The 11,491-nt window shown below is 38.0% G+C and overlaps 1 protein-coding gene across 1 annotated transcript; it reads left to right on the top strand.

Moving 5' to 3' along the window:
* Positions 1–5,114: 5,114 nt before the first annotated feature.
* On the top strand, positions 5,115–10,987 carry LOC116252871 (uncharacterized). The gene is made up of 4 exons (XM_031627477.1): positions 5,115–5,288; positions 8,698–8,857; positions 9,124–9,411; positions 10,082–10,987. The coding sequence occupies exons 2-4, from the start codon at positions 8,714–8,716 to the stop codon at positions 10,760–10,762; spliced, it is 1,113 nt and encodes a 370-aa protein (XP_031483337.1). The 5' UTR covers positions 5,115–5,288; positions 8,698–8,713; the 3' UTR covers positions 10,763–10,987.
* The last annotated feature ends 504 nt before the right edge of the window (positions 10,988–11,491 follow it).

Genomic DNA, 11,491 nt, shown 5'->3' with positions numbered 1-11,491 from the left:
TAGTATCACATGCGACCTTGAAAAAACGGAAAAAAAAATATGTGAAAATACTTTAGATTTTCTTAAAATTAAAATAATCTTAAAAATAGAAATAAATGAGAAGCTAATTAAGAAACAACAAAACATAAGTAGGAACATAGAAATTGGAAAATAGAAACAAGGAGTTTTACATTACAAAAATATTTAAAATGAAAAGATGAGAAAAATGTGTCTTTTCCATTTTGGCGTTTTTTATCAGTTTTTCGGCATTTTATTTTTCATATTTTAAGTGCGCTTTTTTCAGCGTTTTTTGTGCGTTTGAATATGGCACTAAGGGTCTTGTTATTTTTCGCCCTATTATGTTCAATGCTGGCCCAATGCATTTGTCTATCCTGGATCCGCCCCATTTGCGTCCCTATTGATATTCCAGTACTGTAGCTGTTGACCTATGCACGAGTTTAATTGAAACTGAGATTGATCAATTCTTGGAGCAATCTAATGTTGGCAGATTGTGACCTTTATTTTATCAACATCTTGTCATATTATTTATTCCAAGGGTCTACATTTATTAACATGGTAAATAAATCAACCAAATAAATGTACATGATTAGGAGATAGATTGATAAAATCATCTCACCTAATAGCTCCAAGGACTAAAACCTCCGGTTACCTTCTCCTTAAGCGTTGGATTTTTTTTACTTTTAATGGCTGGTAAGCTGATGTTAGGCAGATATTTACTAAATTATTATCGATGACGCATCGTAATTACCTAACTTTTGAGTTCCCTCGACTTGAAGTACTTCAGCCGATCCGCCTTCTCAGTTGTACCTAAACTGTATCTAGAACCATATAGGAGCTTATAACATATAAAACAATAAGCTGCTCTATTCAACTGTCAATTAAACAAAACTCATGAGTTGTCTCTATTTCACCAAAATAATGTCATTTATCACATATTATCGGGAGATCTGTGAAATAATGAGAAGGGGAAAATAAAAAGAAAAATCAAAGTGTCCTCGATCTGTTTTTTTTGGTTCCTTGACCACCAATCAAAAGACCCTTCTTGATGAGTCGTTTTCTAAGAACTGGTATTGGAACATTTGTAATACGAACAAGATGAAGTTGTGGGCAGAAGGTTGTAGCAGTGAATTAGCAAATGCAATGGTTGCCGAGTTATGTTCACCCACTTCTGAGATGGCTTCTCTTTCCAGCATCAGTCTTGAATGACGCCCAGACAAGCAAGACAACAAGCAGCCCTCTTTTCTTTGCCAACCCTGCAGAACAGCTGTAACTTAAAGAAGAAAGACTTCAAAAGCCAGTTTCTAAAGATTGATTGCACCAGATTTGTACATTTTACATTCAACCAATCGAGTGTCGACCAAAAAAGAATACCAACAACGTCCAAACACCTTTTGTTGCAGAACAGTCCTCTTAAATCTGATCTTTCCGTGAGGAAGCGGACTGAAGTTAACAGTTACAGCAACCTACCTTGACAGGAAGCAAAGATTAATTGGCAAAAAATTCTGTCTTACATCTAGAAGATGCACGATTAAGGCAAACCTGTTTTAACGAAGATAGACTAAATTTGCATAACTGGGAAGAAGATGAACTACTTTTTCTGTTTTGGGCATTTTGAGTTAGGTGTTGGTAGGTTGGGATTTAGAGTTAATAATTATTTGTATCTTGAAAACAGAAATATACTGATCATTATCTGCAGTCAGCTTATTATCCGTTGATAATAGTTTGTTTACGACCATGGTAGCAGGAAGAACTAATCTGCCGTAGCAATTACAAAACGCCGTTGAAGACTTGTTTTCATTTTATAGATCCTCGCAATGTTATGCCAATTCGCGGATGAAGCATCTATCGTTACCGCTCGAACATGGATCGCTGAAAACATCGTCATCAACTATAAATCATTCAATTTATAATGAAAAATCTTCAAACTAGTTCCTTTCTTTACCGCATAGTTTGAAGCAGAATAACTTTTTTTTTCCTTGTAACTGGTAGAAACCTGTCAGACTTTAGTTGGTGAACAGATCTCCTGCAAAATGTTAGAGATCTGTTGACTTCACGATCTCGACATTATTTTTTTCTTCTTTTTCAGCAAAATGATCCTTGGCTTATACATTTAGCGATACGGTAGTGATTTTGCGCGACTTGTTGCAAAAATAGTTCAGGAGATCAGCTTCGTTCTTGGACTATTCTTAGAGAAAGTACTGAATTTACCGATAACTTTAGTAGTTCCAGGAGATAATTTACGGATCCCTATTCTTTTTGTAAGTAATTTTTTTCGATGAACTTAACTTTAGTAGTTGCAACTCATATTGTCGAGTGTTTGTACAAAATTAACTGGATGTGGTGTCTACTACGAACCCAAGAATCAAAATGGACTCGTACTTTTCTTTTGTTCAAAATATATTTTATGACCCTAAAAGGTAGTTTAGGAAACCCTTGGATAATACGGAAAGTAGTTGCTTCACGTTGATTTTTTTACGTTTTTCTAATATCGAGGTGACTTCTCATGGTAGGCTGTTTGATGAACCCAACTGCGAAAAAGACTTCCAACTAAAGCATATATACGACAAGAGAAACACATAATATGTTTATTAAATAAATTTTACAATGAAAAGAAAAGGAGAGTTTGTCTCTCTATAATGTAATTACCAAATAAAAATTTTACAAAAAATACTCTCAAGTTACGCTTTCATTTCCTTTTGTTTAACCACCTAATTTAAAAGAACATTTGTGGTTTGATGGAAGAAACCTAAATTTAAGCTTATTTTAATTATATCATCAAAACTTGGACACGTTTTTGTAATAAGAAATTATTAAAAAAGTTAAAGCGGAGGCCGGCACGTAGTTTAGTGGCAGCTCAGCATTATAAATGCATCCACCATCAAACGCAAGAAACTGCCAATTCGTTAATAATAAATGACAAACTTTCGTGGATTAATTAACTTGAAAACGATTTGATTGGCGAGATTTTTAGCTTTTATGTGTAACTGTTCTATCACGGCACATCCTTGTGGAGAATCCATTCAATTTAGCTTTTATATTTGGGTTAAAAATGTCCGTAAATATCGTTACAGGGTAATCATAGAGCACCAGAACCCAAAATAACGTAAAGCTTTTTGGTGTAGGTAAAAGGGCGTTTGAGAGTGAAAAGAAAAACCTTTTCCTATGAATTTCTCCTATATGGACCTCACCCTTCTGTCAAACACTGGTGAGACTTCTACCGGGAAAACATGTCTGTCATGTCCTTATTGACCTCAGAATGCGGGAGTAATTGTTTCTTCAAGGGGAATTAATACGTCTTTGACGGCCAAACCGGGCCCGGCACCCGCCTGGTTATCAATTTATAAACGGGTCGAACCGGGCCTCAGACTGAAAAGATGAGGCCTGGTACTCGGCCCGGCCCGATGCCCAGGCCTATTTCAAAACACTAGTGTGAACGGCATCTTTTGACCTTGGAAAGCAAGTCCCACGCAATTGTTATAAAAATGCAGATGGCTCCAATTTAAGACAAAAACTAAACTATTGCTGGCCGCCAGTCAAGATTTTATTTAGTACCCAAAAAGATGGCAAGACTCTAATGCCTGTATCATCAAGCAGTAGATATTTTTGATTTTTAAATTCATTCAACATGATAAACATGCATTAGGAATCCCATTAGAGTGGAAATTTGTATTTATTTCTTGAATGACACTTTCTGTCTGTCACTATATGACTATGCCTGTTAAGGTGTCATTCGAGAACAGTACCATGCACCTAATCCAAAAGGTGGTTAGGTTTATGAATCAGTAACAATGTGTTACCAACGCCAAACAAACGGTACTTAGGTGTCTGTTTGATTACTTGAATCTTAGATATGAGGCGATCTATGATCTTAAGATCTTAAATCCTTGATTTCACAGATAAAAAGGATTGCGCCAAAGATTTACGAAAACTTTGCATCTTAAAATTCATGGATCTCAAGTCACACCTCCATCCCCTTTGACTTGAGAAACATGAATGTAAGCTTTATTGGTGACATTGAATCTACGGTTCTCACATCCACAATTTATTAGAACCATAAATTTACGGCGAGGTGGGTTCCTTGTTCAATTAACACTTCTTATATAAGATCAGGGGTAACAAAAAAACTGGTGGAGGATAAAAGTTTCTGGAATTACTTGTGTCAATAGTGGAGCTTTTCAGTAGTTAGTCCGAGAGACCTGAGTCTAGCCACATGTTGTGGTGTCTGCACCAGACTTAGATTTCCATCAGTGTCTTGCATTTTTTTTTTTTTTTAAAGCACAAATGGATCAATGACCCTCGACAAAAAAAAGAAAAAAAAAAATTCTAGCTCCTTCACTACCAGATCTATACTAAAATCTGGTGTTACATGTATTTTATCGCCGTAATTCAACTGAAAAGAGGCTTCGCAATTAAAAGCCAAGAATGAATGTGGTGTTCATAGAAAAGTCAGAAAGCACCATAAACTCGTTCGCTTTCGGCTCATTCATCCAGTCTTCCTACCAACTCTGCCACCATCAACGGCTTCCATCTCTGTTTGAGTTGGTCCACCAACAGTGTAGTATCATTAAAGAAGAACAAAGTCTTCCAATCTACATAAACCAAATGATAGTTTTCTCGTTCCCACCAGACAATTACCCGATATTTCATGTCGCGTGGCAGCTTTTTTTTACTGGGCCTCTCTCATCCAAGTTAATTTTGTCAAACTGTTCATTTAATCAACATCAAAACTTAAAAGTGTTCGCACTTGAATATATAAATATAAATAAATATATATATCTGTTCATTTAAGCAACACTAAAAGTGTTCACACTTGAATATATATATATATATATATATATAAAATTTCTCCAAAGATCAGAGAGGTTTGGATTTCGTAGGAGATTGACATCGAAATTTAAATGTAAAACCATTGGGGGATTCGAGGAATCTTATTAAGAAAAATGAAGATTGTTTGTTGAGCTGTTTTCGATGCTCTAGTTGGAGTTTAGGCAGCACGATTTACAGTTGGCACTTTTCACTCGTTCAGTCGCATGATTTTTCTTAAAGAGGGGGGTATATTCGTCATTTTAAGAGGGGACCATGGCTCTTGACGCCCACGTCTCCCCGGGAAGCCAATACTGACCGTCCAAACATCGCCGGAGGGTATAAAGGCGGGGGAGGAGGGAGGATTCCTCGTGTTCTCCACGCGATGCGGTGAATTTTCCGGCGGTACTTTCAGGGGCGATCCGAAAATCGACGGTCCATATTTGTCCCTGCCCACCGGCTTGCGCGAAACCCGAGTTCGTGAGGTAAAGCTCTGTCTTGGGTTCTATTTTTCCACCGAGTTTCCTTCTCTTTTCGTGCCCTTGCTCCTGGAGAACTGGAAATCCCACTTGCTGGAATAATTAGAGGTTTTGATGTGGTTTTGGAGTTCCGGACGCGAGTTAATGCCGTTTTGAGCAACAACTGGGGATAGTTTCTGCTTGATTCTGGACGGATGGCTGTACATGGCCCCCAATATCCTGGAGATCTTGATGGAAAAATGGGATAGCACATGTGAAAATAAACGAGAAATAGAATTTAAGTAGTGCTTCTTTAGGAAGGCCTCTTTCCGCACTATGGGAATGATTGTTGTCGTCTTAACCCATGCATCCGCTGAATTTTTTTTTTTTTTTTATTTCTTTCGGCATGGTTCTTGCGTTTCTTATGGCTTCCTTGTTGAAATTTTCTTGTTTTGAGTCTTCTGACTATTTATTAGTTGAGGAGTAAGCTACCAGAAGGATCTCAGATTTAGGGTTTTGCTCTTTTCCTTTTAACGCTTTTGATCGAGGTACTATTTTACAAGTAATTTCGATAAAATATTGCTGTTTTATACCTCTTTTTGGTTGGTTGCTCTTTGTTAATTTTCTTGAATGTCATTGGACGGCTGAAGTTCTGCTGATTGAATATTTTGTCAGCGAATTTCATCTTGGAGGCGCCAGAGTACCAGCCTTTCTATTATCAAGCCATGAATAACTTTCTTGCAGGAGCTGGTCTTATTTTCTTAATTTTATTTGTTTCTTTTAAGTTCAGGCATGTCGAACTTCATTCCTCACTGCCCCTTCTTTTGGGATCTCCATCAAGATTGATCCAGCAAAGAAATTTTTTCAGGTCTTCTGGATGTCTAAGGATTTACTCTCTTGTTTCGTGCTTCATTGTTTCTCAACTTCCTCCCAGATGCCCGTTTCTCCCCATTTTCTAAGAGTTTAGCTAAATTTATTTAGTTGAATTCAGAGGTAAAGCTTCTGATAGCCCTAGACATTAGCATCTTCGTCCTCTTCTGTGGGAGGCAGCCCCATGACTATTTTGTTTCTCCACGGGAACGATTTATATTTCATACGATATTTCCCGATGCACTGCACGAGTCCCAGAAGGACGTAAGGTTGTGATTTTGGCATGGGACCCAAAAGTTATTTTTCTCTAGAATGTATCCCTCAGATATTTTTTTGCATCCCTGTTGATACAGAAACAAAAGATAGATAAGTGTCACTATAAGTTGTCTTCTGCAAAATGACATTCATTTGCCTATCATGATTAATAAGGAGAATGCCAAATTATGATTGATTGCCTATGTTCAAAGTGACTTCAAACAATCTGTGATTTATGTGAATTCAACAAGTAGAATTGACACTACCACAGGACGATTTTTTTATAAAGCTAATAATCATATCTGGGAAATGTTACTTGAGTCTAAATGTCTAACACATCCGTGGCTACTTACAAAGAATATTAATGCTTTGCACTTTATAATATTAACAGCTGCAGCATGACACATAAAGGAATCCGAGGAAGGCTGTCATGCATAATTCATTGAATTTTATTCAGCTAAAAAAATTATGCTTTGAATGTCAGAGAATCCTCTTTCATCTCCGCAGATTTCAAAACTATCATTATGAGTCTTGTTCCAATGATTGATACATGAATGGTGTAAGATAGTTTCCACAGGGAACATGACGCTTGCCGTTTCATAGTTGAGATACATAACAACAATATGCTTAATAGGTTTATAGGACATAGGAATAACATGGATTGACAGAGCAATCAAGTCCAACTTCCACTCATCTTATCTCCTAAAGCAAATATTGTTTTTCAAGGTACTTTCTCTCAAGTAAAACAATTTTTCTAGTGCATCTATATGAGATGACATTTGCATCCAAAACGTTCTGCACTTGATTAGCTGGAGGTGCGCATACTCAGACTTCATGAATTTTAATTGCTTGGTTTAGATAAATTTTTCTTCACTGCTTCTGGATTTTTAGAAGAGTTTGGAATTGTTTAAGTACTCCTATATATTTTGGAGAGGAAGATCCTCATCTGTTCATGTCATCTAGTGAATGGTTCAAAAGTTGGACATATCTTCCATCAAGCCTGGGGACTAATTTTGACACTACAAGCTAGCTTATTATCAACATTTTTTCTGCAGGTCTAGTTCGTAGTTTCAATTGTATGAGTCTTACTTGCTATCATTTTTTAACACGACGAGTTTTGGTGCCCTAGAAGATTAAGCGGTTTTAGGTTCCAGTTTCCTGAATCTAGCCTTGAATATCAATGTATATGCTCTGGTTATTTTAGAGTTTTTTTCCTGTGCGATATCAGGATACTTTTAGCTGGTTGCGCTCTTATTGTGAATTATTTTGGTACACCTACTATTATGAATTTAGTAGGGCTTCCTTCCTGATTTCAGCTGCTTTTACCTCTTTAGCAAATTACGATTGAAAATCCAGTTGTTTTCTGATTTGATTAAAGAACAAAAGGAAAAATCTAGTACCCCAATGCTGCACAAGCCAACAAAAAATTCTAAAATGAGGTTCTGCTCATCTGATGCCTGTGCCAAAACGGTTAACTTCAGTGACCATGTTCCCACTTCACATTTTTTATAGGAAACATGTTTTAGTGCTTATGGACTATCTTGGCAAGTAGAGTGGAGTTCTCTACAGGGGTTCACTTTTCTAGTTGGGGTGGCTTTTGAAAGTCTCCAAAGTTGTTATCAAAAGGCGAAAGAAGAGTTGATAAGGGGTCATGAGTTTAAGCCTATGGGCCCTGCTCCTCTCTAAAAGGTTGAAATTTGGTCCATCAGGCAGGGGAACCATGGATTATGATGTCATTTAAGAAATTAATTGGTAAAATGAGCATCCAGAAAGAGAAATATAACACAAGTGGAGCTTCCTTCTGCAAGTTAAACATGTGAGCAGATCAGAAAATGTAAAAAAAAAATATCAGTACAATTGCCAAGGTTTAGAATAGAATATTAGAATATCTTTTAACATTTTTTTTTAATTGATTGGAAAGAAAGAAGCCAAAAAAATGAAAGAGTTTTGCTGGGAGCTTCGTGTTGATGTCCAATCTCCTGGAATGTTTAATTTAGATGGCGACATGCTACTTGATTTGCACTTGGACAAACTTATGGAGACATAACCTATGACTTGATTCGGCTTTACAATCATTGTGCACTGCTTTTGTAACTATTCGAGTATCTTCGCAACTTCCTTCAAATTTTTATATGTATTGCAACCTGAACAGTGAACATCTAAACAAATTATCTTTTTACAGGTTGTTGTTAGCAAGTTCTTGCAATTCTCCTTCTTGCAATTCTCCTTACTTTTGTTTTACGGAATCTTTAGTTTGATATATCCTTAAGGGTAAGCATGGTCTTAGCGTGTATATGCCCTCATTGTGCAGGCATCGTTTGTCAGGAATGGAGTTTTTTAGAGGTCTCAGTGACGAGCCATCATCAGAGCTGGTCTTTGCTCAACAGGATATCCAAAGATGTCCATTTCTGAGGAACATCAACGAGCCGACAAACTTTTCCTTCTCTTCAAGATTGGGTTTCCCTATACCTGTAAGTTCTATCTCATTCTTCCGGTAATTTTTTAGTTACTGAAGAATGCACTAGCTCATGTTTTTTTTAGGTCTGATTTCTAATTGACTTCTCATCCACTTAATCTATGATCCCTGACCGCTTCATCTTTTATTAGTTTGATTCTTAATGAGAAATGTGTCTTTTTGTACAAGTTCTAACTGGCCTTATTCACTTGCAACTTAGATATTATCTTTTGGACCTATCTTGGGCTGTGAGTTCTTATATTTTTCAGCATCGATTTTCAGGTGAGAGGAGCTAAAGGGCCCATTTTTGAGGATGGGCCTAATTTTGACTTGGCATTCAGGCTTTTCCATGGTCGTGATGGAGTTGTTCCACTTACTGGAACATCCTTTCACAAGCCAGATACTTTGGAGCCTGAATCTGCTCCAAAATTTAACCCGTTGGCTGCAAAAGCAGCAACAATAAGCCTTTCAGCCTTTGGACCTGGGGGCCCCTTCAGCTTTGATTTTTTCTCTGAGAAATGGAAGAAACAAAATCAGAGGCCTTCATCCAAGAAAGAAGGTTCCCAGCAGGTACGTGCTCTTTCAGGTTGATGGTTTGTTCATGACTTTCAAGGGAATCTTGGCAATGGCGGTCTTTGTGCTTAATTTTTCAGATGCATGATGCTTTCCGTAAGAAGTTAAATATCAAATATATTAAAAACAAGTATCTGGAAGTCAGGGAAGCCTGTTTTCTGGGCTTCATGATTGAGTAAAACCAAGGTAATGGAAAAAAACAAAAACAAAGGTGAAATACTGGTCTTTCTTGATGAAGAGTATTGGTTGTTGCATGAATAGGAATGGTTCATAGCTTTCGGTTATGGATATGGAAGGGAAGGCTTTCATTTCATTTAATAGCTTTTACAAGTTACAACCACCATCCATTAATTGGTTTGCATGGCTAGATAACCTGGAAAAGTTTTCAGTTGGTTTTGTACTCTTTGACCATTGCAAGTACGAATTTCTTCAGGTCAAGTAATCCTTAAGTCATTTAATTTCATTGTTCCTGTCAGTCTATGATGCTATGCTTTAGCTTTCTTGAGCATTTGATGGGAATTCACCTACTACTTTTATTTCTTGCTTCTAGTTTTCTGCTAAGATATGTTACAGCTTAAATCAAGTAGCAATGTCTGATTATCTGTCAAATTGGATTGTTGATCTTCATCTAAAGCAAGGAAAATGACGTCACTAAAAATGTTTCCAGGGAAGCTCTCACGAAGCAATGAGCAATGAATGGCTTGAAACTGGGAACTGTCCAATTGCAAAATCCTATAGAGCAGTAAGTCATGTCCTGCCACTTGTTGCCAAAGCATTGCAACCACCTCCAGGTATAAAGCTCAAGTGCCCACCTGCTGTTGTTGCTGCCCGGGCAGCTCTGGCGCGAACTGCACTTGTGAAGAACCTAAGACCACAGCCCCTGCCTGAAAAAATGCTTGTAATTGGCATGTTGGGCATGGCTGCTAATGTTCCTTTGGGCGTATGGAGAGAGCATACCAAGAAATTTTCTCCATCTTGGTTTGTTGCCATCCATGCTGCAATTCCATTCATAGCTATGTTGAGGAAGTCTGTGCTTATGCCCAAGTCAGCAATGGCATTCACGATTGCAGCTTCAGTTTTGGGTCAGGTAATTGGCTCAAGAGCTGAGAGGTACAGATTGAAGAAACTAGCAGCACGAGCAAACGTGGAGTCAGCAGTAATGCCGACGCAGGTGTTCAAAGTGGAAAATGGTGGAGATGCAGTTAGCGCACCTCTTGCAGCTGGAGCTGACGGGAGTACCTCCCACCCTGAGCACCGGGGTGGGACTGGGACGTGCGGAATGTATGTCTGGAGCCCACTTCCACTGAAGGCGTCTCCAGAATCTTCTACTGAAGAAGTTTGTTTCTAAGTTGGCTCGTGGGGAGTCTGGGTGACTCTTTATTTCTTTGAGGTTCTGCATGTATGTTGGAGATTGCAGGAATAAATAAAAACACCACACTTTGTTTAACGTAAACAAAACTGCCGGTTTTACCAGGTTTGAACTTAGTGTAAACTGGTTGAACTTGCAAAAGTTTGTCTTTAGTTCTGGTTGTCCTAAAAAATCTTTGATGAAATAGCATCTATTATTCTAAGAGATGATGCGTGGATCACCCCGTGAATCTGCACATCCTTGTTCCATTTCATGCATAAACGTGTCGTGTGAACAGCCCTTGGAATGTGACTTGTTTGTTTACATTAAGAAAAAATGTTCCTTAGCAAATCCAGATGTGGTCAAACTCCTTTTTTTGTTCTTGCGATGAATGGGGAGCCTCTATAGCTTCCCGCTTGCCTTCTTTCAACCCTGGAGTGAATATAACACCATGAATATCATCCTCTTCCATTTCTATTGGCCTGTTGGTCCTGGACGGGGGATCGTTTTCGGTCAAATAACCCTCGATTTTTGCAATGCTTCTTCCTTGAGCAGGCCTGAACAAAAGAAAAGCTTAGCCTATATTATGTGTTTAATATGTGGGAATGCCAAAACATGACATACGGCTGAGTTTCGATATGACCAACACTACGGACATAAGAAACTTGCCAGGAACCCTAACTTTCCATTCAGAGGCTCTGGCCTCACAAGCTTCGATGGGATTGAAGT

The sequence above is a fragment of the Nymphaea colorata genome, chromosome 4 (genome assembly GCF_008831285.2).
Source record: "Nymphaea colorata isolate Beijing-Zhang1983 chromosome 4, ASM883128v2, whole genome shotgun sequence".
In the NCBI taxonomy this organism is placed as follows: Eukaryota; Viridiplantae; Streptophyta; class Magnoliopsida; order Nymphaeales; family Nymphaeaceae; genus Nymphaea; species Nymphaea colorata.
The sequence above is the reverse complement of the archived record's forward strand: the minus strand, read 5'-3'. Positions and strand labels throughout refer to the sequence as shown.

Excerpts from the sequence above, each read along its gene's own strand:
- LOC116252871 (XM_031627477.1), top strand. The coding sequence starts at position 8,714 with ATGGAGTTTTTTAGAGGTCTCAGTGACGAGCCATCATCAGAGCTGGTC. Across the intron at positions 8,858-9,123 it reads GATTGGGTTTCCCTATACCT|GTGAGAGGAGCTAAAGGGCC; the intron begins GTAAGTTCTATC and ends ATCGATTTTCAG. Across the intron at positions 9,412-10,081 it reads AGAAAGAAGGTTCCCAGCAG|GGAAGCTCTCACGAAGCAAT; the intron begins GTACGTGCTCTT and ends AAATGTTTCCAG.